This window comes from Pteronotus mesoamericanus, unplaced genomic scaffold (assembly GCF_021234165.1).
Source record: "Pteronotus mesoamericanus isolate MK-2021 breed Mesoamerican mustached bat unplaced genomic scaffold, CSHL_Meso_final scaffold_125, whole genome shotgun sequence".
NCBI classification, from domain to species: Eukaryota; Metazoa; Chordata; class Mammalia; order Chiroptera; family Mormoopidae; genus Pteronotus; species Pteronotus mesoamericanus.
The window spans coordinates 8809864-8833464 of NW_026555304.1; the positions used below are offsets into that span (position 1 = coordinate 8809864).

The 23601-nt window shown below is 36.6% G+C and overlaps 1 protein-coding gene across 4 annotated transcripts; it reads right to left on the bottom strand.

Moving 5' to 3' along the window:
- Positions 1–1599: 1599 nt before the first annotated feature.
- On the bottom strand, positions 1600–22799 carry ZNF658 (zinc finger protein 658). Of its 4 annotated transcripts, XM_054588074.1 has the most exons (6): positions 22682–22799; positions 20201–20227; positions 17069–17195; positions 16676–16771; positions 6516–9212; positions 1600–2574 (listed from the first exon to the last, which is right to left on the bottom strand). In XM_054588074.1, the coding sequence occupies exons 2-6, from the start codon at positions 20213–20215 to the stop codon at positions 2483–2485; spliced, it is 3027 nt and encodes a 1008-aa protein (XP_054444049.1). In that variant the 5' UTR covers positions 20216–20227; positions 22682–22799; the 3' UTR covers positions 1600–2482. The 4 variants fall into 4 exon arrangements, with proteins under 4 accessions (XP_054444049.1, XP_054444047.1, XP_054444048.1 ...); XM_054588072.1 differs by lacking the exon at positions 1600–2574 and having other exon boundaries at positions 6118–9212; XM_054588073.1 differs by lacking the exons at positions 1600–2574; positions 20201–20227; positions 22682–22799 and adding an exon at positions 19664–19740 and having other exon boundaries at positions 6118–9212.
- Between the last annotated feature and the right edge of the window lie 802 nt (positions 22800–23601).

The window sequence follows — 23601 nt, forward strand, 5'->3', positions numbered from 1 at the left end:
TCAAAATATAGATACTGGGGGAACACAAACGTTCAGTCTATAGGATAGGGGATGACAAAGGAACTCAAGTACACCTCATCCCTACTTCCAAGAATTTTTCCAATAGCAATCTGGAAGTCCGTATAATGGCTAAAATTAAGGCCCAAGAGTTCAAAACATTCCAAAACCAGAGACTATGCCTACTACTCTGATTAATGGCAAGACTTCCAAAGGGATTGATGGGATGGACAATCTCCCTGTATTTCACCAAGTTGGGCCTGACCATACAGATGTTTTGTTGCCTAGTGGGTGAGAGAGCTATATTCTTTGTACTTATCCAACCCAATCCTGAATGACTGGGAATGGCCCAAAGAGGAAGCCCTGATCATTTCATCTTACTACCGTCACTATCAGTGACTTCAAGAGGAAAGGTTGATTTTGATTTTAAAATTAATGGTAAATGCGAGCATTGTGAGACTGTCACTCCATGAAGGGGAGCCAATAAATGGATGTCACAAAAGAAAATAATCTAAGATAGCATTGGTGCCTTTAGAGAAACTTAGGACAAGTGAAAAATATGTTCTTAGCTTAGACTCAGAAGCCTCTTGGGACAAAAGACTCCCAAAATTTCCTCCACTTTTAATTAAAAGAATGAGCAATACAATGGCCAATCTAATATACATACTTTCAGGATTGAGCTATGTCCTCCTTTCTAATCAATAAATAGAACAGAGCTCGGATGATGACTATGTGGAACAATACCAATGTGGCTTTCTTTTTATTTTCATTTCACAAAATATTATGTCTATGGAACAGAATAGGCTTAAAGAAGATTTAGACTTAAATGACAGATTGATTAGAATTCTTAACTATTCAATAGATGTATACCATAAAGTGTACATAGCTATAGATCAGGGAGGAAGGAGGGCCCCCAAAAAAGGAAAATGTAAAATATGAGACAATTTGTGCCAGCATTATAAGACAATTTAAATTATACAGAACCCTCACTGGTTACGACAGCTCTCTGCAATGTATATGTGTATTTTGATTGTTGATTAGACATGTTGTTGAAAGGCAAACGACTGCTGTCAAACAGGAGTGATGGGTTTTCTGTAAAACGCTTTGACCAAAATTCAGGGGGATTAAGTCCAGCATTCCTGGAATAGGCCTGTGCTAAAGCATCTGTATATCACCATTCATTAGCCAAGGAATGAAATACTAGTGTTTCTTTGTAACCATGGATCACGTAAGTTCTGGGACACGTTTTAACAGTTTATCAACAACGTTTACTGATAACAGTGCAATTGATCATTTATACCCATTCTCATTAAGACCTTCAGAGTCCTCTGCAGTTGTGGCTGGTTATCTAGCAAGAATATGGCTATAAATCTAGCACAATAGAAGAAACTTTGACACTTAATCAATTTGTGGCTTCTGGGAGTCCTGTGCACATTTGGTTCTTACCTGACAGTAAAATCATGTCTGTACAATGGAGAAATATGGGAGCTTCTGCATGGCCCTTATCCAAACCCTTTGCTGTGGCAGCCTCTTCTTTCTTTGTGAGTGTTGCCATTTTGGGACCTGAGTCTTCTTTGGCAACTTAATTCTACTTGTCACTTAATTAGTGCACCAGATTTCTTGGAATGTGGCAGTTCTATAATTTTAGGCCATTTCTCAATGTATAACCTTTTTCTCTTTCATGAGTTATCTATCCATAAGGCATGTATAACCTAGTTATTTTTTCGTGGTTAATTCATTCGTCTTTTGTTCCTTCCCTTATTTCCTGTGCTTCCTGTGTGCTTGTTGGTTTCTATTTCTCTTGGATTCACAGTGTACTCTGGCCACCAACAGTCTTCTCTCATTCCCTGAGCAGTCTAAAAATCTTACTCCTGTTTATCAATTACAATAGGGACATGATTACATTCTTCTATCAGAGGTACATGCCTGTTTTGAGAGAATGTTACCAATAGAACTATTTTCCACATGTACTCCAATCAATATTGTTCTCTTACAGTATTGCCCTTACAAGATTTCCTATTAATTTTCATCCACACTTATGTCTGATGTGTGCAATAGCATATGCCCATGTGTTCTTGCTTCATTAGTAATTTTTGCTTCTCTATAACCCTTCTCTGGTTTATATATTAAGCTATTATCTGGGAATGACCCTCTGCTCCTAATATTTTGTATCTCTATCTCATTATATAATCTGCCCATGGCCTGTAAGCCCAAATTTAACTTTCTAATAATAACACATCCATTCCTTTTTAAATCTTCATTCTAGTACCAATTTATGGATGCTTAAAAAAAAAAAAACCCTATCTAACCATTTGGCTTTTGATACCACATCTTACTCTCAAACCTGACTTATCTGTCCTATCATCATAGATTTCTTAGTTATCATGGCTGGTCATTTTTTGTATCTACTGTTGTTATCTGGGTTAATATAATAGCCTCTGGGTTGACTGGCTCATAAAATGCAAACTTTCAGTCCTTTCATCACTCAAAGTCCAAAGTCCAAATTAGGGGTATAGAAGAGTTCAGTACCACTTCCATGATGAGATGTAAGGATAAATAAAATCCTGAAGTTAAATCCTGGGGAACAAAGAAAAGGGCAATGATTCATTCATATTCCAATAAACACTAAAAACCAAAACTTGGGACTGTGAACAGCGTCAGCTTGAGGCTATTTTTAAATTCTGGATGTTCCAGGTTTTAACCTATTTATGTTGTTTCCAACATGAAAATCGGAAACATATAAAAAGGATTTTGATCTCATTTTATGTACAATTTGATAAACTAATAATTTATTAAAGAAATTTTTACCAAATAGCAAGCACAGTGCTTACTATACATGCTTTTGAGTTGGGGGACACTATCTCAACCAGGTATCAAGCTTAGCATTGTTAGTGATCATTCAGGCTGATTGCATTTACTATTAATATGATGAGAATGGTATTTTTTTAACCTCTGTAATCTTACTTTAAAATAAACAGACAAACCTGTAACACCAGCACAAACATAAAAAGATATCAGACATCCAAACTGAGATAGCCTGCAAAATACTTGACAAGTATTCCTCAAAATTATCAAGTTAATCAAAACCATGGAAGGCATGGGAAATTGTCACAGACCAGCAGAAGCTAAGGAGACATGAAAATTAAATGTAATGTGGTATCCTGGATGAAATCTTGGAATAAACAACACTACAGAAAAACTAGTGAAACCTGAAAAATAATGTTTTGTTAATAACACATCAATGTTACTTCTGACGAATGTACCAGAGTAACAAAATATATTAACAAGGGGAACTGTATGAGAATACGTAGGAATTATTGTTTTAACTTTCCTTTAAATCTACAAGTATTCTAGGCTGAAGTTGACTTTTTAAAAATATAAAGTACTCCAGGTTAGATAATTTCCTTTAGTTTTCTATAAACCAATAGTTTTCTAAAAAATCAAGCATGTAGAAAAGAGATCTCTTTGACTCATTTCCCTTTTGGCAACATGCAATAAGTTCACATTGCATCAAAGTGTCAAGAGACTGGGGTGGGGCAAGCATATTCTTTTAGCTGCTGCAACTCTTCTGCCACCAGGAGTTTAGATCAAGTCTCTGGTGTGATAGTCCTAGTAGCACTATGATATAGCCTTATCCAATGGTGACCTTTTATTCCTGGCCCTTTTCTGTGGCAGTAACGCCACTAAGTTAAGCAATTAGCCAGTGTGAAAGAAATATCTGTTCTCCAATCAATCCTAAAAAAATACCACTATTTTCCTTCATACAGTATCAATATAAGACAGGGAATAGAGAATTTACTCAGGTAATCAACTAATTTATTGTCCACATACTCAATCTACCAGATTGCACTTGCAGAAGGCAACATGCCTAGGGTTGAAATGCTTAGTGCTCCAAGTTTTAAAAATAAAAACTTCATTTACTTCCTTCTCTGTGCTGACCAAATCATGTAACCTGAAATTATGGCAGGTTGTCCAAATAGTCTCTTGGCTAAGACACTACATTGCTTCCTCAAGAGAATTTCTTTTTCTAATGCCAATGTGGTGCTTCTGATACAAAAGTAGCCCTGATAGCCCTGATTTCATTCCAACTCTAAAACCTGCTACTCAAGCAGGATAGAAATTAACTACTTTGCAACACTGCAGTATCACGCAGTTGGGAAAAGATCCTATACAGGATCCTCAGGGTACATGCATACAAGAGAGCTAAGACTTGTTTATAATTACTCAGAGCAAAATGAACCACTAAAATGGCATAAAATTTGAGCCCAAAAGAGCATGTAAGAATCAACATTCACCACACACACAGAGAATCCTAGAGAAATCTTATGGTCCTAGAAAAACAGGGCCAAACCAATATTCAGACATACCAGGCCAAAATCTAATGGCCAAAATCTAATGTCATCAAGCTGAGAAAAACCAACGAAGCAGCGTGTCAACTGTCACTCAAAAAAGAAGAGTGAACCAGTCACAGCATGTTTGATTTCTGCCTTCTACTGTTATATAGACTCATAGATGTACCACATATCTCAGAAACTAGTCATAAACATTTATTGGTGTCATCCACAGAATTCAAGTTATTCTATCTTTAAAAATTTCTACAGTGAGTTTGTATGTACTTTCATTTTTCCATAAAACTTATAAGCAAGTTTTAGTACATAATTTCTAGATGAAGATTTTACCTACAATTCTGAAACTGATACATTTCCTTAGAAAATAATTATCTGACACAAATTCAATGTGTTAAAATGTCATTTATCAAAATACATTTTGATCTAATCTTATTATTTGATGTTTGATGAAATTCACTTGGAAGTACAGGCCTTGGTGTATTTCCCTGAGATTTCTCTCATTTTAAAGGAGGTCATCTGATCATTGGGGACATTGACAGAAATTGCCTTCATCATGTGAATGAAGTCTCTGATATACTGGTTGAAATCTGACAGGTCTTCTGATATTTGTTATATTTACAGAGTTTGTGAACCTAGGAATGGCAAAAGGACAACTAGGCTCAAATAAAAACAATTAAAATTTTTAAAAGCAGAGTCTAGCAGCCATTTCTGCCCAGTGGTCTCTCACACAGTCTGCATGACACTGAGAAGCCTCTGCATTGAACTGCCTATCTGCACTGTGTTTCTGCCATCTGAACCAGACCTTACAAACGTTTCCTGGACTTCCTACTCCAACCAATAGGACTGAGGCTTTCCCCATCTAATCAGAACAGTTCTATTCTGACCAATCAGCACTGCCTTTGGACCAAACTGCAAGGATTTGGATTCCTCATTTGCATGAGGACCAACCAGGGGTGGGGACTTGTGTCCATATAAGCCAGCTTCCCTCTGGTTTGGAGAGTGCACTTTCCACTGAAGAATGAAGATTGCATTTCCTGGTCTAAACTGAAACTCCAAAGATGTCTCCTTGGAGCAGAGTACAGCAGGCTGGCAAGGAGTGTAGTGGAGCAGAGCAGAGCAGCAGGGCATTGTGTGCCAGACCGGAGCTTCCTAGCCAAAGACAGGCCTGGCCCCATGGCAGCCTGACAGCCAGGCAGTTTTCACAGCTGCACTGCAGCATAGCAGTGCTGTTTTCAAAGCCATGTTGTATCTGTGCTTGCACTAAATAAAGTTTCCTTCTTCACCACACCTCAAATTGAGGATTCCTGTTGGCACTAAATTGGCACCAACAGTCCTGGGGTGACAGGTTTCATCCCACTTAATAGTTTGCTAAACTATATGCATTTAACCAATGGACCAAAATCTGTAAGAGCTCAACACAGTACAAACTTAATTCCTGCTTAAAAAAAAAGAAAAAAAGTCCTGGGAAAGATCTGTTAGTGGAGCATTGTTTCACCGTTATTCAGGTTCTAACTTCTTTCACCTTGTGCTCTGTGTTCAACACATAGCTCCCAAGTCTGCCATGGAAATTTCTCCATTCCAGTGTAACACAGAATAGGAAGAATGACTCTTTAAGGCCAAACTTAAGCTGAAATGTAATAGTGTCATATTCCATGATGAGCCCCACCCTGATGGACAGAAAAAAAATTTAGACAAGCTTGTGCTTACTAAAAAAGTTTAGGGGGAAAAAAAAAAAGACAATTTGCCAGTCTATGTGACATGATCTTCTCCACTGTTACCTATAGCTCCTTTAGGACTTCCCAAATTCATTACATGAAAGGGTTTTATCTCTGGTGTGCATTCTGTTGTGATGTACTCGAAGAGCTGCCTTACGGACAAAAGTTTTCCCACATTCATTACATTCATATGGTTTCTCCCCTGTGTGAATTCTCTGGTGTATTCTTAGAGTTGAATTTTGTGCAAAAGCTTTCCCACATTCATTACACTCATAGGGTTTCTCTCCTGTGTGAATTCTCTGGTGTGCACTAAGGTGTGACTTTTGGAAGAAAGTTTTCTCACATTCTTTACACTCATAAGATTTTACCCCTGTGTGAATTCTCTGATGTACTCTGAGGGTTGAATTATGGGCAAAAGGTTTCCCACATGTATTGCATTCATAGGGTTTCTCACCTGTATGAATTCTCTGATGTGCACTAACATATGACTTCTGGGAGAAAGTTTTTCCACATTCATTACATTCATAGGGTTTCTCCCCAGCACGAGTCCTCAGATGTGCTCTGAGGTGTGAGGTCTTAGAGAAAGTTTTCCCACATTCATTACATTCATAAGGTTTCTCCCCTGTGTGAATTCTCTGATGTGCCCTGAAGGCTGAATTATCAGCAAAAGTTTTCCCACATTCATTACATTCATAAGGTTTCTCCCCTGTGTGAATTCTCTGATGTGCACAGAGGTGTGTCTTCTGGGAAAAAGTTTTCCCACATTCATTACATTCATAGGGTTTTTCTCCTGTGTGAATTCTTTGATGGACTATAAGGGCCGCTTTATAGACAAAGGTTTTTCCACATTCTTTACATTCATAAGGTTTTTCCCCTTTGTGAATTCTCTCATGACCACTGAGGTACGACTTCTGGGAGAAAGTTTTCCCACATTCATTGCATTCATAAGGTTTCTCACCTGTGTGAATTCTCTGGTGTGTACTGAGATGTGTCTTCTGGGAAAAAGTTTTCCCACATTCATTACATTCATATGGTTTCTCTCCTGTGTGAATTCTTTGATGGACTATAAGGGCTGCTTTATAGACAAAGGTTTTCCCACATTCTTTACATTCATAAGGTTTTTCCCCTTTGTGAATTCTCTCGTGTCCACTGAAGTATGATTTCTTGGAGAAGGTTTTCCCACATTCATTACATCCATAGGGTTTCTCACCTGTATGAATTCGCTGATGTGTACTGAGATGTGTCTTCTGGGAAAAAGTTTTCCCACATTTATTACATTCATAGAGTTTCTCCCCAGTGTGAATTCTCTGATGTACTCTAAGGGCTGAATTATGGGTGAAAGTTTTCTCACAGTCATTACACTCATAGGGTTTCTCTCCTGTGTGAATTCTTTGATGTGCTCTGAGGGCTGAATTATGAGCGAAAGATCTCCCACAATCATTACATTCATAGGGTTTCTCCCCTGTGTGAATTCTCTGATGTGATCTGAGACCAGACGTATGGGCAAAAGACCTCCCACATTCATTACACTCATAGGGTTTCTCCCCTGTGTGGATTCTCTGATGTGTCCTGAGGGTTGAATTATCAGCAAAAGTTTTCCCACATTCATTACATTCATAGGGTTTCTCCCCTGTATGAATTCTCTGATGTGCACTCAAGTGTGTCTTATTAGAGAAAGTTTTCCCACATGCAATACATTCATAGGGTTTGTTGGCTGTTTGAATTCTCTGATGTACTCTGAGATGTGTCTTGGAGAAAGCTTTCCCACATTCAATGGATTCATATTGTTTATCCTCTGTGTAACTTCTCTGATGTTCTTTAGGTTGTGCCACCCTGGAGAATGAGTTCCTATATTCATTACTTTGATAGAGTTTAATGTGTGTGTGTGTTCTCTGGCGTACTAAGAGTGCAGACTTCTTGTAGGATTTCCCAAATCCACTGTTCTCATAAGACTTTTCCTTTTGGTGAATTGTCCAATATTCACTGAGGTCTGACACCTGACAGGTTTTCCCACATTGGTTACATTGATAGAGACTGGCCCCCATATGAGTCCCAGGATAATGAATAATGTGTGGATTTGGACAAAAGGATTTCCTGCATTCCTCACATTCATAGGCTTTCTCCTCTGAGTGGGTCCTCTGATGGTAAATGAGATGTGCTTTCTGGTAAAAGAATTTACTGCATTTATTACTTTGAAATGACTTCTTTCCTGTGTCACTTTCCTGAGGTGCACTGAGGAGTGAGTTTTGATGCAAAGATTTTGCATATTTACAACACTGGTAGAATTTCTCTTCTTTCTGAGTTCTCTGATGTATTGCAAGGTCTAAGTTCTGGTAGGAGGAACTTGCACATCCATTAAAAACACAGGATTTATCACCAGTTTGTGTCTTCTGATGTACCAGATGGGCTAAGCTTTGGCTCAAGTTTTCTTCACATTTACTGCTTTCCAAAAAACCCTGTCCTGTAACAGTTCCCTCAGGCTGAATGAGGGGTGAAATGCTGTTGGAGTTATTTCCACTTTCGTTAAATTCATAGTGTGTCAGAGCCATGTGAGCTTTATTGTATTCCACAGTGGTGCTTTCGCCACATTCATTAAGATCAAAGCATTTCTCCCTTGTGCCAGTTCTTATGTGGTTAAATAGAGTTGCCTTATCACAGTGTTTCCTAAATTCATCATCCTTACACAATTCCTGTCCTGTTAGAGGACTCCTGGCAGTAACACAGTCAATGTTATCATGTAATACTTTTCCAAATTCATTACATTCAAAAGGTTGCTCAAGAGTTTGAAATTTCTGATGACCTTTCTTATGACTAAGAGCTTTCACATTTTTATTATATATGTAAGACCTCTCTCCAGCATGAGTTTTCTCATGTTTAACATCAAGCTGCAACTTTTCACATACATTTATATCATCAGTCTTCTTTCTTGAATACTTCCTACCATTAATAATTAAGTCAGAAACAAGTGGCAAGTCACATTTACAGGGCATTTTTCCTGAAAAACCTGGAGTTATATTCAGATTAATTGGTTTTCCTAAAATTTTCTGTCCTTCTTTACTCAGTATTTTGTTATCAATGAACATTACTTGCCACAGAGCTTTCTCTTGTTTTTCCTGGTTCTTCTCAATGTGAAAATCAACTTTGCAATATCCTAAAATGAGAAAAATTGAAAACATCTTATGACTCTTACATTTCTTACTGACAGGAGCTCAATGTTATGCATCATATTGTTTCTGGTCTTGTTTCCAAAGATTAATAATTCATGCATACAGAGAGAAAGACATACACACACTCTCTGCTCATATGAGTTGTTTAAAAAAAGAAAAAAACAGGTATCATTTCCAGTGCTAACCAAGATGGAGCAGCCCCATTCTTCCAGGTCCACCGTATCTGGCAATTAAAAATCACTGAAAAAAAAATAAAAATAAAGATGCTACAAAATAAAAAGGTAGACTGTGACACTTAAAAAGTGTTATGGCAGATAATTCCAAGATTTCCTTTCTGCTTCCTATATATCTTGTATGGGGTGCTGGATTGCTGGGGAAGCCTGCAAATTAAAGTGAACAATAGGCAAAGACAAGAGTGCCAAGAAAAGCTGTACCTTCTAGCCAAAGAGCTGAAAAAACGGTGATCTAACAGACGAACTTTTTAACAATACTCATCATACTCAAGCTTCCCCCTAGCCCCCCCAAAAAATTTTTAAAAACCTGTTCCCTGTAGTTTTACTGCAGATATAAAGCATTTGCACATTTTCCTCTATGAGCCAAACCAAGAGTTCACAGGAAAGATCATAAAGTATTCTGAGAAACTTCCATTCATAAAATATTATGAATGGAAGCAGCAGCCACTGCCAAAACTCTACCTGGAACCATATTCCTATCTACTCTATAAAATCTAGGTGAGCAAGAGCAACAAATGTGTTGGTTCAAGGTACTGGTGACCAAATCATAGCAGGCAGGAGTTAAAAAAAAGGAGGAAAACAAAAAAGAAGTATGGAAAAAAAGGGCAGAGGACAGGAATACATTGTAGGCCCAATGTTACAGCTAAGAAAGATGAAGCAGCACTTGTAAAAAGCATACCCTCAAAATGCAGACACAAAAAAATAAAAAGCAGCTGAATTCCCCTTATTCTCAAATGTACGCAAGCATTCATTAAGACAGACCACATTATGGGCTATACAACAGATTTTTACAAATATAAAAGATATCATATAAAGTATGAGTTCAAGCCATAGAGAAATTATATTACAAATTAGTAACACAAAGTTATTTGAAAAATAAAAATACATATATTTGTAAATAAATATGCTTATAATTAAACCACGGGTCAGAGGATGTCTCAGAAAATTAAGGTATTTTGAAGTGAATGAAAACAAAAACTGTTCAAAACATAGAAACTTGTGGGATGCTGCTATAGCAGTACTAAGAGATAAATTCATAGCTTAAAATTTTTATATTAGGAAAGAAAAAAACCTACCAATCAATTACCTAAGCTTCCTTTAAGAAACTACACAAAAAGAAGTTAAATCTAAAGAGAGCAGAATAAAATAATGAAGACTAGAGAATATAATGAAATTGAAAATAACAGAGAAAAGTCAATCAGATCAAAGCTTACTTCTTTGAAAAGATTTTTAATGATAAAAACCAACCAAGGAAAAACAAAAGACACATTATTGATATCAAAAATAAATGCAAGCAGATTAACTACAGATAACAGCAGGCATTAAAGAGAATACAAAAATACTGAAATTCTATGTCGAAATTCATGACAACTGACATGAAATGAACCAATTTTTTTTTAAAGATTTTATTTATTTACTTTTAGAGGGGAGGGGAGGGAAGAAAGAAAGGAAGAGAAACAGCAGTGTGTGAGAGACATGGATCTATTGCCTCTCGCATACCCCCAAACCAGAGACATGATCCACATGCCCTGACTGGGAATAGAACTGATGACCTTTCAGTTTGCAGGCCGGCACTCAGTCTACTGAGCCACACCAACTAGGGTGAAATGGACCAATTTCTTGAAAACAAAAACTACCAAATTCAGTCATTAAGGGGAAAAAAAAAACCCTAAATCTATTGAAGAAATTTGTGGTCAAAAAATATGTAGTTAAAAAAAAACAGCTCCAGAAACATGGTGTTAACTAGTGAATTCTACTAAATATTTAAAGAAATAATACCAATTGCACATAATTTCTTCATGAAAATACAAGATATGGAAATATTTCCTAAATCATTTTATGGGGCCTGTATCATATTCATAGCAAAACCAAGCAAAGACAATTTAAGGAAAGAAAAATACTATATTGGTCTTTCCTCATGGCATGTAAATATAAAAATACTGAAAAATAGTAGCAAAAGGAACACAGCAATATATAAAAATAATAAATCAAGATCAAGTGGGATTCATCCCAAGAACACAAACTGTTGCAGTATTCAAAAATCAAGCATATTAATTGTCTAAATAATTAACATCACACAACCACATCAACTAAGGCAAAATATTTCACAAAATTCCAAATCCATTCAGTAAGCTAATATAAAAGGAGTCTATTTTAAAAAAAAGCCTATAGCTAACATCATGCTTAATAGAGACTGAATGCTTTCATGCTAAGACTAGGAAAAACAAGGTGTTTACTTTCAACAGTAAACAGCTTTTTTAGTAGAAAAAGGTATTGGCTTCTACTCAAGATTGTAATGGAAGTTCCAATCAATACAAGAAGGCTAGAATAAAAATAAAAGATATATAGTAAGTCTACACAGAAAAATTACAAAAAGATCTTTTAAAAAACTCCTTGAACAACTTAAGTGTTTTCAGCGATGGTAAAACACAAAGCAAATACACAAAAGCAAGTATTATACAAATAATAATTAATTGGAATTTGAAATCAGGAATACAACGTAATTTACCACTGTACTAACACACACACACACACACACACAAACTGGTATAGGTATGCTGAAAATAACTGATGAAACAAATCCTAAATAAATGGAGAGGTAAATGTTATTTATGATTGGAATAATCTATATTATTTACATGTCAATTCTCTTTAATTTGATCTACAGATTTAATGCAGTCCAAGCTGAAGTGCCAGCATGCTTTTTAAAAAATATCAAGCAGCTCATTTTAACATTCATACAGTAGAAAGCTGATGAACTCACAATACCTAATTTCAAGAATCAGTTACTCTAATAGTAGATAAGTAAAAAATAAATATGCCACAGAAATATGATCTTAGACATATAGAATAAATGTATATAGAGAAAAATATGCAAATATACATTCATCTGTTTTTTTAAGATTATGCAAATACTGTTCAATGGAGAAATAACCTTTCCAACATATGGTGCTAGAATAACTGAACACCTTTTCCAAAACCTGAACTTGACATATACCTTATACTTTCTATAAAAATTAACAACAAATGGATCACAAAGTGCAAAATGTGACATTTTAAAATTTCTAGAAAAAAAAAATCACTAGAATAAATCTGTGTCATTTTGAATTCTGATGTTTCTAGACAGGACAACAAAAGCAATGGTCCTTACAGAAAATTATCAAAATTAATATTCAGTTTTAGCCAGTCTTTTCTGAAACCATACCAACAGAAGTGAGCTGAAGCTTCACTACCGCAAAGTGGGAAAAGAAATCCAGGTACCCCACTAAACCTCTGGTGACATCCCCGGCAGTTGAAGGAGAAAGTTACCACATTAATAGTAGGCAGGAATAAGAGATCGGGCTCCCACCAGCTTTCTGTAATACTAACCACCCTGTATTTTATCAAGTGCCAAAGTACCTAATTCATCTTCCTTCTTCTTTCCATCTGTACTTAGTGAATCAAGTAGGAAGGAATGTATTACATCTTTCCTCTGGTTAATGCTTTTTATATCTTATTAATTCCTTCCTTAAGCACAGCAATGAACATGTTTTTCTTATCATCATTTAGAATATTTCTACTTTTGCTTTGAAAATCAGGTTTAAGCCACCTAAATCCTATTTTTTTGTTTTGATCCATGTTTTACCTCAGGATTCTTTCCCCAGTGTTCTGTGGAGACAGTGTCATCTGCCAAAAACCAATTGTTTATAAAGGATGTTTTGTCTTGAGCTCTCTTCTCTGTTTCACTAATTTATTAAACTATCTCACCGCCCCCTCCCCCAGTTGCACACCACTTAACTACTCAGAGCTTTACATACATCCTTGATATCTGGTAAAGCAAGTCCTCACACATTATTCTTCTTTATGAATGGAATTTTGGTTTGAAATTACATTAAATCTTTATTAAAAATTTCCACTTGACTTTTACATAAAATTTCACTATCTTTTCCTTTGTTAGGGTTAGCTAAAGTTTCATCCATTTTACTGTTTTCTTAGTATTCCAGTTTATTACTATTTTCATTAGTACATTCTTGTTGTTCTTGCGTAATTAATACAGTATTTACCTTTGTTCACTAACTTAGCTGTGTCCTAAGGTTTCTAATATGCGCATTTATTTTTAGTATTTTATGTCATGCAATTTTAGATTTCATTTCTTTTTATATGTTGCTTAAGAGATACTTTTTAAAATTTCCATATTGTTTTTGTTTACTCATTTTACCATTAACTTATACATTTATCAAACTATGTTGAGACAACATTATTTGTGGTGATTCTAACTTGTTGAATTTATTGCTTTCTTTTTAGACTAAAACTATATTTTCACTACCTTACGATTATTTAATGGGAACCGGAAAGGCTTGTCCTGTGACTTCAGCATACATATACACAAATATATGGTTCACTCTAATACATATATCATTTATATCCACTATAGGCACACTTATTTAGTGTCCACAGTATTTATTATTTAATCAGATGAGGTACAGTAGGTCCTCAAATAACTTCCTTTCATTAAATGTCATTTTGTTATAACATTGATGAGAAAAAAAAAACCGATTCTCGGCCAGGGACAGTCTGTGTGCAGTTGGTATATTCTCCTCTGTCTGTGTGGTTTTCTCGGGGTATTCTGGTTTCCTTTCACATCCTAAGATGTGCATATTAGGTGAACTGGAGTGTCTACATTGCTCCCCAGTTTGTGTGGTCTGTGAGTACACGCTACGATGGCATCTCACCTTAAGCCGCCCGGATAGGCTTCAGCCACCTTCAACAATGAACTGGAATAAGCAGGTTGAAAGACAATGATTAATTTTTCTTAAGTGTATATACAGTTTACATATCAATGTTTAATAAAGAATGTGTTTTAGATCTTTATTTAGAAGACTGGTGATGTTTTTGCTGTAGGAATTTAACTCTTGTTTACATCAATTAGCCTATAATAAAGGTGGTTTCATTTTAGGTCATTACGCTTAAAGTCAGTTTCCAAAAACCTATCAACAACATTAATAAAGACTTAATGTATACAATGATCTCCTAATCCAAGTGAATTTTAAGTTCTTAGAAATAAATAAATAAAATCTTATTTTGGGTTTTGTGATCATTGATATCATTGTCTGGTACAATCATTCAAATGCTTAAAGGTTTACTTTAACCTGTGCTCTTACATAAGACGGCCTACTTTTAAGTTAATGAATTTATTGTCTACATTCAAACCTGAATAATACAAGATTAAATTCTCATTTTATTTTTACTACTTTAATAACTTTACCATTCTTTTATTATAATCTTTCTAAGATATTTATTTAGGGATTGTTTTTTAAGCCAATCAGTATGATCAAATAATTTACATTTAGTGACTGGGAAATATGCTTGACCTAAATTATGTCAACCTTTATTTTAAACTATCTCTTTAAATGACTTCACAATAAAAACTTTCAGTGAAAACACTTAAGATGGTTTTACTTTTTTACTTAAAGAATTATACTGAAACTGTTACTTTTGAAATTCCTGGAATTGTTTATTAATTTAAACAAAGGCCAATAAGCACATGAAAAGATGGCTGACATTATTAGTGATCAGAGAAACTCTTACGGACTAAACTACACCCACCTCCAAAATTCATATTTTGAAGCCTTAACCCCCAGTGTAACTGTATTTAAAGATAAGTCATTTAAGGAGGGTTAAATTAGGTCATAAAGGTGGGACCCTAATGCTACAGAACTTGTGTCCTTATAAAAATAGTAAGAGACATCATAGCTCTTTCTCTCTCCATGGGAGCATAGAAGAAAGGCCATGTGCTCATATGAAGCCAGGAAAAGAGGCCTCACCAGAAATCAACCCTGCTGGCACCTTGATCTTGAATTTTAGGCCTTCAGAACTGTGAGAAGTAGCCTGGCCAGGTGGCTCAGTTGGTTGGAGCACTGTCCCATGCACCAAAAAGTTGCAGGTTCAAACCCCAGTCAGGGCACATACCTAGGTTGTGCTTTTGATCGCCAGTTGGGGCACATACAGGAAGTCAACCAATGGATGTTTCTCTCTTACATCGATGTTTCTCTCTCTTTCTTCCCCTCTCTCTCACTCTAAAATCGATAAACATATTCTCAGGTGAGGATTAAAAAAAAAAAAGAACTGTGAGAAATAAATTTCTATTATTTAAGCCACCTAGGCTATGGTATTTTGTTATGCCAGCCTGGCTTACTAATACAGAAATGCAAGTCAAAACCTCAGTGATACAACACTTCAGATTCACTAGGATGGCTGCAATCAAAGAGTCAGATATTAAGTGCTGGGGAAGATGTGGAGGAATCAAGAGTCCCTGAGTACTACCATTAGGAATGTAAAATGGTACACCTAACTTTGAAAAACAGGCACTTCCACAGAGTTACCATAAAATCCAGCAATTCCACTTCTATTTATTGACTCAAGAGAAACAAAAGCTTATGTCCCCACGAAAATCTGTAAATGGCCCTGGCTGGTGTGGCTCAGTGGATTGAGTGCAAGCCTGTGAACCAAAAGGTCTCCAGTTTGATTCCCAGTCAGGGCACATGCCTGAGTTGCGGGCCAGGTACCCAGGTAGGGGTCTGTGAGACGCAGCTGATCAATGTTTCTCTCACACATTCATGTTTCCCTACCTCTCATTCTCTCTCTCTCCCCTCTCCCTAAAAATAAATAAATAAAATCTTAAAAAAAAACAACTTGTAAATGAGTGATTATATCAGCATTACTCAAAAACAGCCAAAAGGCAGAATCCCAAATGTCCACTGACTGAGATGAATGCACAAATGTGGTACAATCAGACAATGAAATATTATTTTTTCCATAAAAAGGAAGAAATACTAATATTTGCTGCAATGTTAACCTTGTAACACAAAGTGAAAGAAACCAATCACAAGAAAAACACATAATGTATGATACCATTTATATGAGATGTCCAGAATAGCCCAGTCTACAGAGACTGAAAGTAAATTAATGATTGCTGGGAATGGATTGGCCAGAAGATAGGGAGGTAATAATAACTAAATGGTATGGGGTTTCTAAGTTGAAGAAAACTGACTATGGTGTTTACATATATCTATGAATATAATAAAAGCCACTGAATTGTATATTTTAAATAGGTGATATATATGATATGTGAACTATATCTCAATAAAGCTGTTTAAAAGGAAAAACAACTTCCAAAATATTTCCCTCTAAAGGCTAACTACCTCAGTAGCTTCCTTCTATCTGAGCTCACTCACCTGGGTTCTTCTGGTTTAGGAATTCTTCCTCTAAGGACCAGGGCTCTTCACCTTGCTCCAACTTGAAGATCACCTGGGGTTTGGTAATGCAATACCCTGTGAATAAACAATTGAGGGTACCTATAGACAAGATCCATGGGCTCTTTAGTTTCTGCAGGTGAAGAAAGATACAACAGCAAGAGCAAAATGCAAGTACCCATTTGCAGTTTTTAATGGAAAGTAATGACACAAACATTGTTTCTATTTCTCTAAAGGTGTTACTTAGGCTTCTTAAGCAAAAGCCTAAACAGTAATCTCTATAAAGGGTGTAGGTGATTTGATAATTTTTTAAAAAAGGAAATGTATTCCAAAGGGAGCCATGGGATAAGGTCTCACAGGATAAAGTCTGCTCACCCACGGAGATGAGGTGGCTGTAGTTCTCCAGCATCACATCTCTGTACAGGGTCCTCTGAGTAGAGTCCATCTGTTGCCACTCCTCCTGGGTGACCTCAACAGTCACATCTTCAAATGACACTGATCCCTGTAAGAACATATTTTGTTCAAAAGTTCAGAATTATGTGATAAAGACAATGCCTTTGAGGACAACTATTTTTCTATATACTCTTAAGGCTTTAAAACAGATATATAAAGGATATCATATTTTGAACTAATTTGTCTTTAACTTTGGAGTACTCAGTTAAAAAGGTTTTTAATGTGCCATAATTCATAAATGAATATAATTCATTTATAAACATATAATTATTTATATATGAATATAATTCATTTATATTTATGTAGTTTAAGACAAAAAAAAAATCAGTGTAGAGAGACTTCCTACAATTCTTCTTCTATATCCCAAGGAATTATGCTGGTTATTCTAGATTTCTAGGATGTTCAAACTCTCCTTGGACATCATTACCATAAATAATGGGAGCAAGGAAGAATACATGGAAGCTGTGAACTTATATATAAATAAATGTTTAAGATATATAAATCTGGAACTCAGGAAGAGCAAAGAACTTACCAAGGAGTTGGAATCAGAGAGACCATTGTAAGAGAATACTATCTACACTAAAGTAAGAACAATGGCTATAATGATAGGGATATAATCACAGGGCAGAAGCAGCAACCAATTTGATAACTACTTTCTTATGTAGCTGTCCAGTCTAGCAATATTGAGCTGCTTCTTCAATGCTGGTGCCAAATACTGGTATTTGGGACAACAAAGGAAAAAAATATATTAGAATTTCTAATGTGACAGATCTGTTCATATTGCTAGTGAAAGGTCTATGGAATGTAAAGCTGGAACTGTCCCTTATACTAATATACACATGATTTTAGATCTCAAAAAGGACTTCTGGGATGAAGACAAGCATTAAGGAGTTACTAGCAATTTAGGCAGTTAACTGAAGTTTCAGAGGCAGTCAGACAGCAACTTGGGTATACAGAAATTGAACGAAGTACTAAAAACAGCATTTGAGGAACCATAAGTATTAAAAGAAGATGGCAGTAAACCATCCTCTTTGTGGATAGTCCACAAAGCCAGAGAACTTTTTTTAAAATATAAGATTAGAACCAGGAAAGAGCAGAGTCTTGGAAAATGAAAAAAGGGAAAGTTTCTACAACAAAAGACTTCAAAGGGGCTGGGAGGGAGGAGAGTTGCTCTTCAAGGAGTATGAAGTTTCACTTGTAAAAACATTAAGTTCTAGAGGTCTGCTGTACAACATCGTGCCCCTAGTTAATAATACTGAATTCTACACACAAAAATTGGTTAAGAGTAGATCTCAGGTTAAGTGTTCTTGTCACAATTAAAAAATAGAACATGAAATAGATTAAGAGGACAAAAACAAGTTTTTTTTCCCACTATTATGTATCCAATTATATGTTCATGAATGTCTTCAGTATTACTGAGTAAATATCACTTCTGTGTGAAGATCAGTACTAGTAGCTAAGAACTAAAACAAGTAAAAAAAAGAACAGGAACACCTCTCATTAAATTTATTTTAATCCAAAAATTACATAGAAAATTTAACTATATTTTCTAAAATTAAAACATTAGTGAGAAAAGTGGCTTTTTTTTCATTTTTTGCCAATCTCTTTAATATCTGGTTTAATAGAAGTTAGCTGGATTTTTCTTAAAACTTAAACTAACAAGTGATGTAGGTGAAAATGTTGAAGTACAGATCCCAGAAAATTCCTCCACAAAGGCAATGAAAAAACTGGCAAAAATTATACAAGTTAACAAATGCAACCTGCAGAAATATACAAGAAAAACAGTTAGGTCGGTCCTAAGAACAGGTGATACTGTGTCCTTATAATTTACCCTATACCCATCCCTCCTGTCCAGCTCTGCAGTAGTTTGACCACCAACAGTCTGAAACCAGCAGCCTGGCAACTACAAGAGGGTTGGAGTTCCTTAAAACCTCATTCCCATACCCTGCCCAGTGTGGCTCACTTGGTTGGTATGTTGTCCCATAAACTGAAAGGTCACAGGTTCGGTATTTGGTCAGGGGACATGCATGGGTTGTGAGTTCAGTCCCCGATCAGGGCATGTAGGAGATACAACAAATAAACATTTCTCTCTAACACTGATGTTTCTCTCCCTCCCTTCCCATCTCCCTAAAATCAATAAGCATGTCCTCAGGTGAGGATTTAAAAAAAAAAAAAAAAAAAACTCATTTCCAGAAAACTATCATCATTTGGCCCATTTGGAGGGTCTCTGGAAGACCCCACTTACAAGGATGTCTTTACTGGAGCTACGGTAACTTGGAGCTTATGTATTGTGAATAGCCTACACTCAGAGGCATCTGTCAAAACATTTAAAAGCATTTGTTTTAAAAGCATTTGTTTAACTTGGTGGCTACCTGAGGTAGTGGGTAACAGCTGGGGCAAACAGTAGCCAATAAATAAACTTAAAAAGGAATTCTGGGGAATGAAATGTCAGTGAAGATTCTGAAAAGCTTTGATATACTCCTGAGAATCTACAAAGTCACGTACATGCATACATACTTGAAATATGTATTAATGCAGAGTAACTTTAAGGATATTCAGTTGATTCATCAGCAAAATGTCTTAACCTCTGTGTCTGAGTTTCTGAAAAACAATATTGACTGAGTTTACATATAGCATTAAGTATTCTACTTTTACTGAAGAATGAGGAAAGGCAACGCTCTATATTACTTTAGGGTTATTACTGGAAAACCTACTTGGAAACAATAAAGGTTATTTTTTATCTTCAATTGTCCTTATATTCTCTGACGAATCAGTTTATCTTTTCACCAATGTCAGCCTTTAAAAAAGTATTGTCTGACACTGTGACACAGATATTGGAAACCTAAGAAATAAATTTGGTAAATTTTTAATACGAGGGAATCTGTATATATCCACATGTCAAATCATATGTTTCTGCTATTCGTCTGTATTTCTGTATCTTCTCTGAATGTATCTGATCCATTCCTATTTCTATTTTTCCATGTTAACAGAGACACACTTAAGCCCTTATAAAATCCATTGTAAAATAAACAGTTTATAAAAAACTCAACTCACCTGAGCTATGTTCATTTTCTGCTGCTCCTGAAAAAAGAAAAAAAAACAAAACAAAACTGTGAAGGTCCAGCTGGGTAAGGGGAAAGAGAAATTGGGTCATGAGAAACCTGGTCTGCCTTACAAGTCCTATATTCATCTGCCTAAAAAACCTTGTAACACCAAGAAGAGAAAAGGCTTCCCGCCTTGGCTGGTGGTGGCTCAGTGGATTGAGTGCGCTAGCCTGCAAACCAAAGGGTTGCTGGTTCGATTCTCAGTAAGAGGTACATGCCTGGGTGGCAGATCAGGTCCCTGGATTGGGGGTGCATGAGAAACAACCACACATTGATGTTACTTCTCCCTCTCTTTCCCCCTCCCTTTCCCTTTCTCTTAAAATAAATAAAATCTAAAAAAAAAGAAAAGAAAAGGCTTTCCTATGGAAGAATGGCCTTTTGACATCCTTGAAAAGAAACAGGAAGAACCACACAGAGATAGCACCACCTAAACATGCGCATCTCTAATATGATCACGTGGGCTTAACCTTGCATGTTCACTAAGTAAGATAAATTGCTTTCTGTTAATCAATTAACGACTTATGCCCCCTTCTGACAAATTTTAAAAAAAATTAACTAAGTAAATAAAATAGAGGACTTGTTAAATAAATTCAGATACACCAGAGATGAAACCCTCTACCTTTATTAAAACTAATGTCAAAAAACTACTCAGGCTGAATTGTTAATCAAGTTCTTGTGGAACAGTTAATCAAGTTCTTGTTGTATTTACACACTGAGAGTTTCCACAGAAAACTGCAATAAAGATGGGACACTTTATGTAAAAAATATATTTGTTTAACTTTTTGTTCTTAATTGGTTGCATTTTCTAAAAAAGATCTCTTGATGTTTACAGAACTTACCTGTGTGAGTAAACAGTACTGCACTGCTGCTGTTTGGTTCTGCCCTAAGTGATTCTACAAAAATCATTCATTTCAGACCCAACATTTTTGGCAAAACCTTTCTACTATTATTTTGTTATCTCTATGTTTAGGAAAGAGGAAGGATCAGTGTAAATCTAGATGCCACATGTGGTGATGGACATGGTATGAGAGCAGCTCATAATCTGGATAGCAGAATAAAAAAAAAAAACATAGTGTTGTTTACGATTTAGTCAGCTCTGGCTGGTGACACCTTTCATGGACATCTGTACTCACCAGCCATCCACTGAAGTGCCTTTTCCTGTGCAGCCTGACAGTGCCCCATTCCTCTCAACCCCAGGTTCCCACCTTCTGCAGGTTTCTGTGACACAGTCTATGATAGCTTCTGGATGTGGCAACCTCACCAAGTCTGACTCATGCCATACGTGGATCAAGAACTGCTTTTACTGTAGCAAATCAGGATATGCTCCTTTCTAGAAACTTCTGCCACTGCACTGAAGCTCTGGTGAGGGGTCTGTCAGAAGGATGGTTCTTCTCTTTGGAAGTTGTTCCTGGGGCTTCCTCTTTCCTGACATCAAAGAGTTGCTATGCTCCAGAGGGACTGGGACCTGAGCCTGAGAAACAGACTCACTTTATTTGAAACATTTATCTAACATTCTAAACCTGACTCTTTTGCATGCGACTACTGCACCCAAAGTCTGACTACTGTACTGAATTAAATGCATCAGTAAAATTAACTTTACCTCCTTTTCTTCTTACTGTTACTACTGAAAATTTTTTAATTTTATTTTTGTATTGTTTGCATTAGCTTTCTATTGGCCTGCACTGCATTAGATTATCAGACTGGGTCTTTGAGCATGGAGACAGCCTAGACAGTGCAGGAAGGCACAAGAGCCTTAGTCTGACCCAGGAGCTCTGAAGAAAACCTACAAATCCCAGATATACTTGCCAAATGGTGCGATTCTGTCCTCATTCACTTCACAATCCTATCTCTGAGAATTTGGGGACAGGCTACTTTGCTAAGTGCTCCAAAGGTTGCAACCCTGGGTTTGGGGCAGGGAGAATTATTAGGAAGAGCAAGAGATAAACTGTAAAATCTGTTTTTGCGTCCTACCCCTCTCATCGATGACCAACTTGTGCCTTGCGCTGTATCATTCCGCCCCCATGAAAGTCCTTTCGCTTTTTAAAATGGCCTGTTTATGCCGATAAGTAGGCTTGTTGGTTAAATGAATAAACAAAGGAACAAAGTGTCTTTTGATAGTACCTTACACAGTGATTAATAGAGGATTTGACAAAATATTTTGCAGATGACATCTTATTTCTCAGAATAAATGCATGAACTACTATTAGTAGCCTCATATTCACCATGAGCGTCATGAAGGTGCATACCTGTCTAGTCGCCTGCAGTCCCCACACCAGGCCCCACAGAGAACCTTCTCCTAAAGAGGGCTCAGCCCCAACTGCGTCGCTGAACCGATGGGGGTTACTCTGCATGCACAAGGTGTCGGGGGAGGGGCTGGCCCGCCTGGAGGTCCCCGGGACTTCCCGCTCCCCTGCCCCAGACACAAGCCTACCTGACCAACAAGGGCGCAGTGCTATCACCCCGGGTGAGCAACCTCGGCTCCCACACAGATCCAGTGACGCTGATAGAAAGTACCTCTCAGGGCTCACAGATACGGGCGGCGTCAGGACTGATGTGCACATGCGCAGAGTGAGTCCGAGGACCCGTTCTCAGAGGCTGCGCGCGGTAGGTCCATACATTCAAGACTACATTTCCCATGAAGCATTGAGACCGAAGAAAGTAATATTTGAGCGTTTCTGCTTCATTAGCCAATTGGACCTGATCCCTGAAACTTCCTGAATTCAGAGATTTAGGGTTAGATTTAGGTCTTGACAACACATTGCGAGGCGTGGTACTTTTGATCTGATCTGGGTTGGAAAGATAACAGGTGCAAGAGACAATTGGGGAAATACGAATATCAAGTAGATATTAGAAATATTAAGGAAAATTACCATTATTTTGGTTAGAGTGATTATACAGGATGGGCAAAAGCAGGTTAATAATAACAAGTAATACAATAATAAATAAATAACAACACAAGAATAAACACTGTGTTTCCTGTACTCACAACTGTAAACTTATTTTTCCCACCCTTGTATTTGGACAATGTAAAAAACTTATTTTTTTTAAAGATACATACTAATATATTCACAATTATAAAATATTTATAATTTACTTTTTAAAAATTAGGCAAAACAATTAGAGAAAGCTAATGTGGCAAAAGGTTAAGAATCATTAAATCTATAAAGTATTATAACAGGGCACAGACAGGACCCCACCCCCACCCTCTCCAAAAGGGTATTTGTAACAGGGTCTAGAACTTGGGGTGTGTGTCCATGAAAAATATAAGATATTCCCCCACTCCCCCAAAGCACCCAACCTCCCCAACCTCCCCAACCCCAGGCTCTCCTCTGTAAGACTGGCCGCCATGGG

Coding starts and splice junctions, on each gene's coding strand:
- ZNF658 (XM_054588072.1), bottom strand. Junction 16,772..17,068: donor CAGCCACCTCATCTCCGTGG/GTGAGCAGACTT, acceptor GTTTATTCACAG/GGTATTGCATTACCAAACCC. Junction 9,213..16,675: donor CCTAAACCAGAAGAACCCAG/GTGAGTGAGCTC, acceptor TTCTCATTTTAG/GATATTGCAAAGTTGATTTT.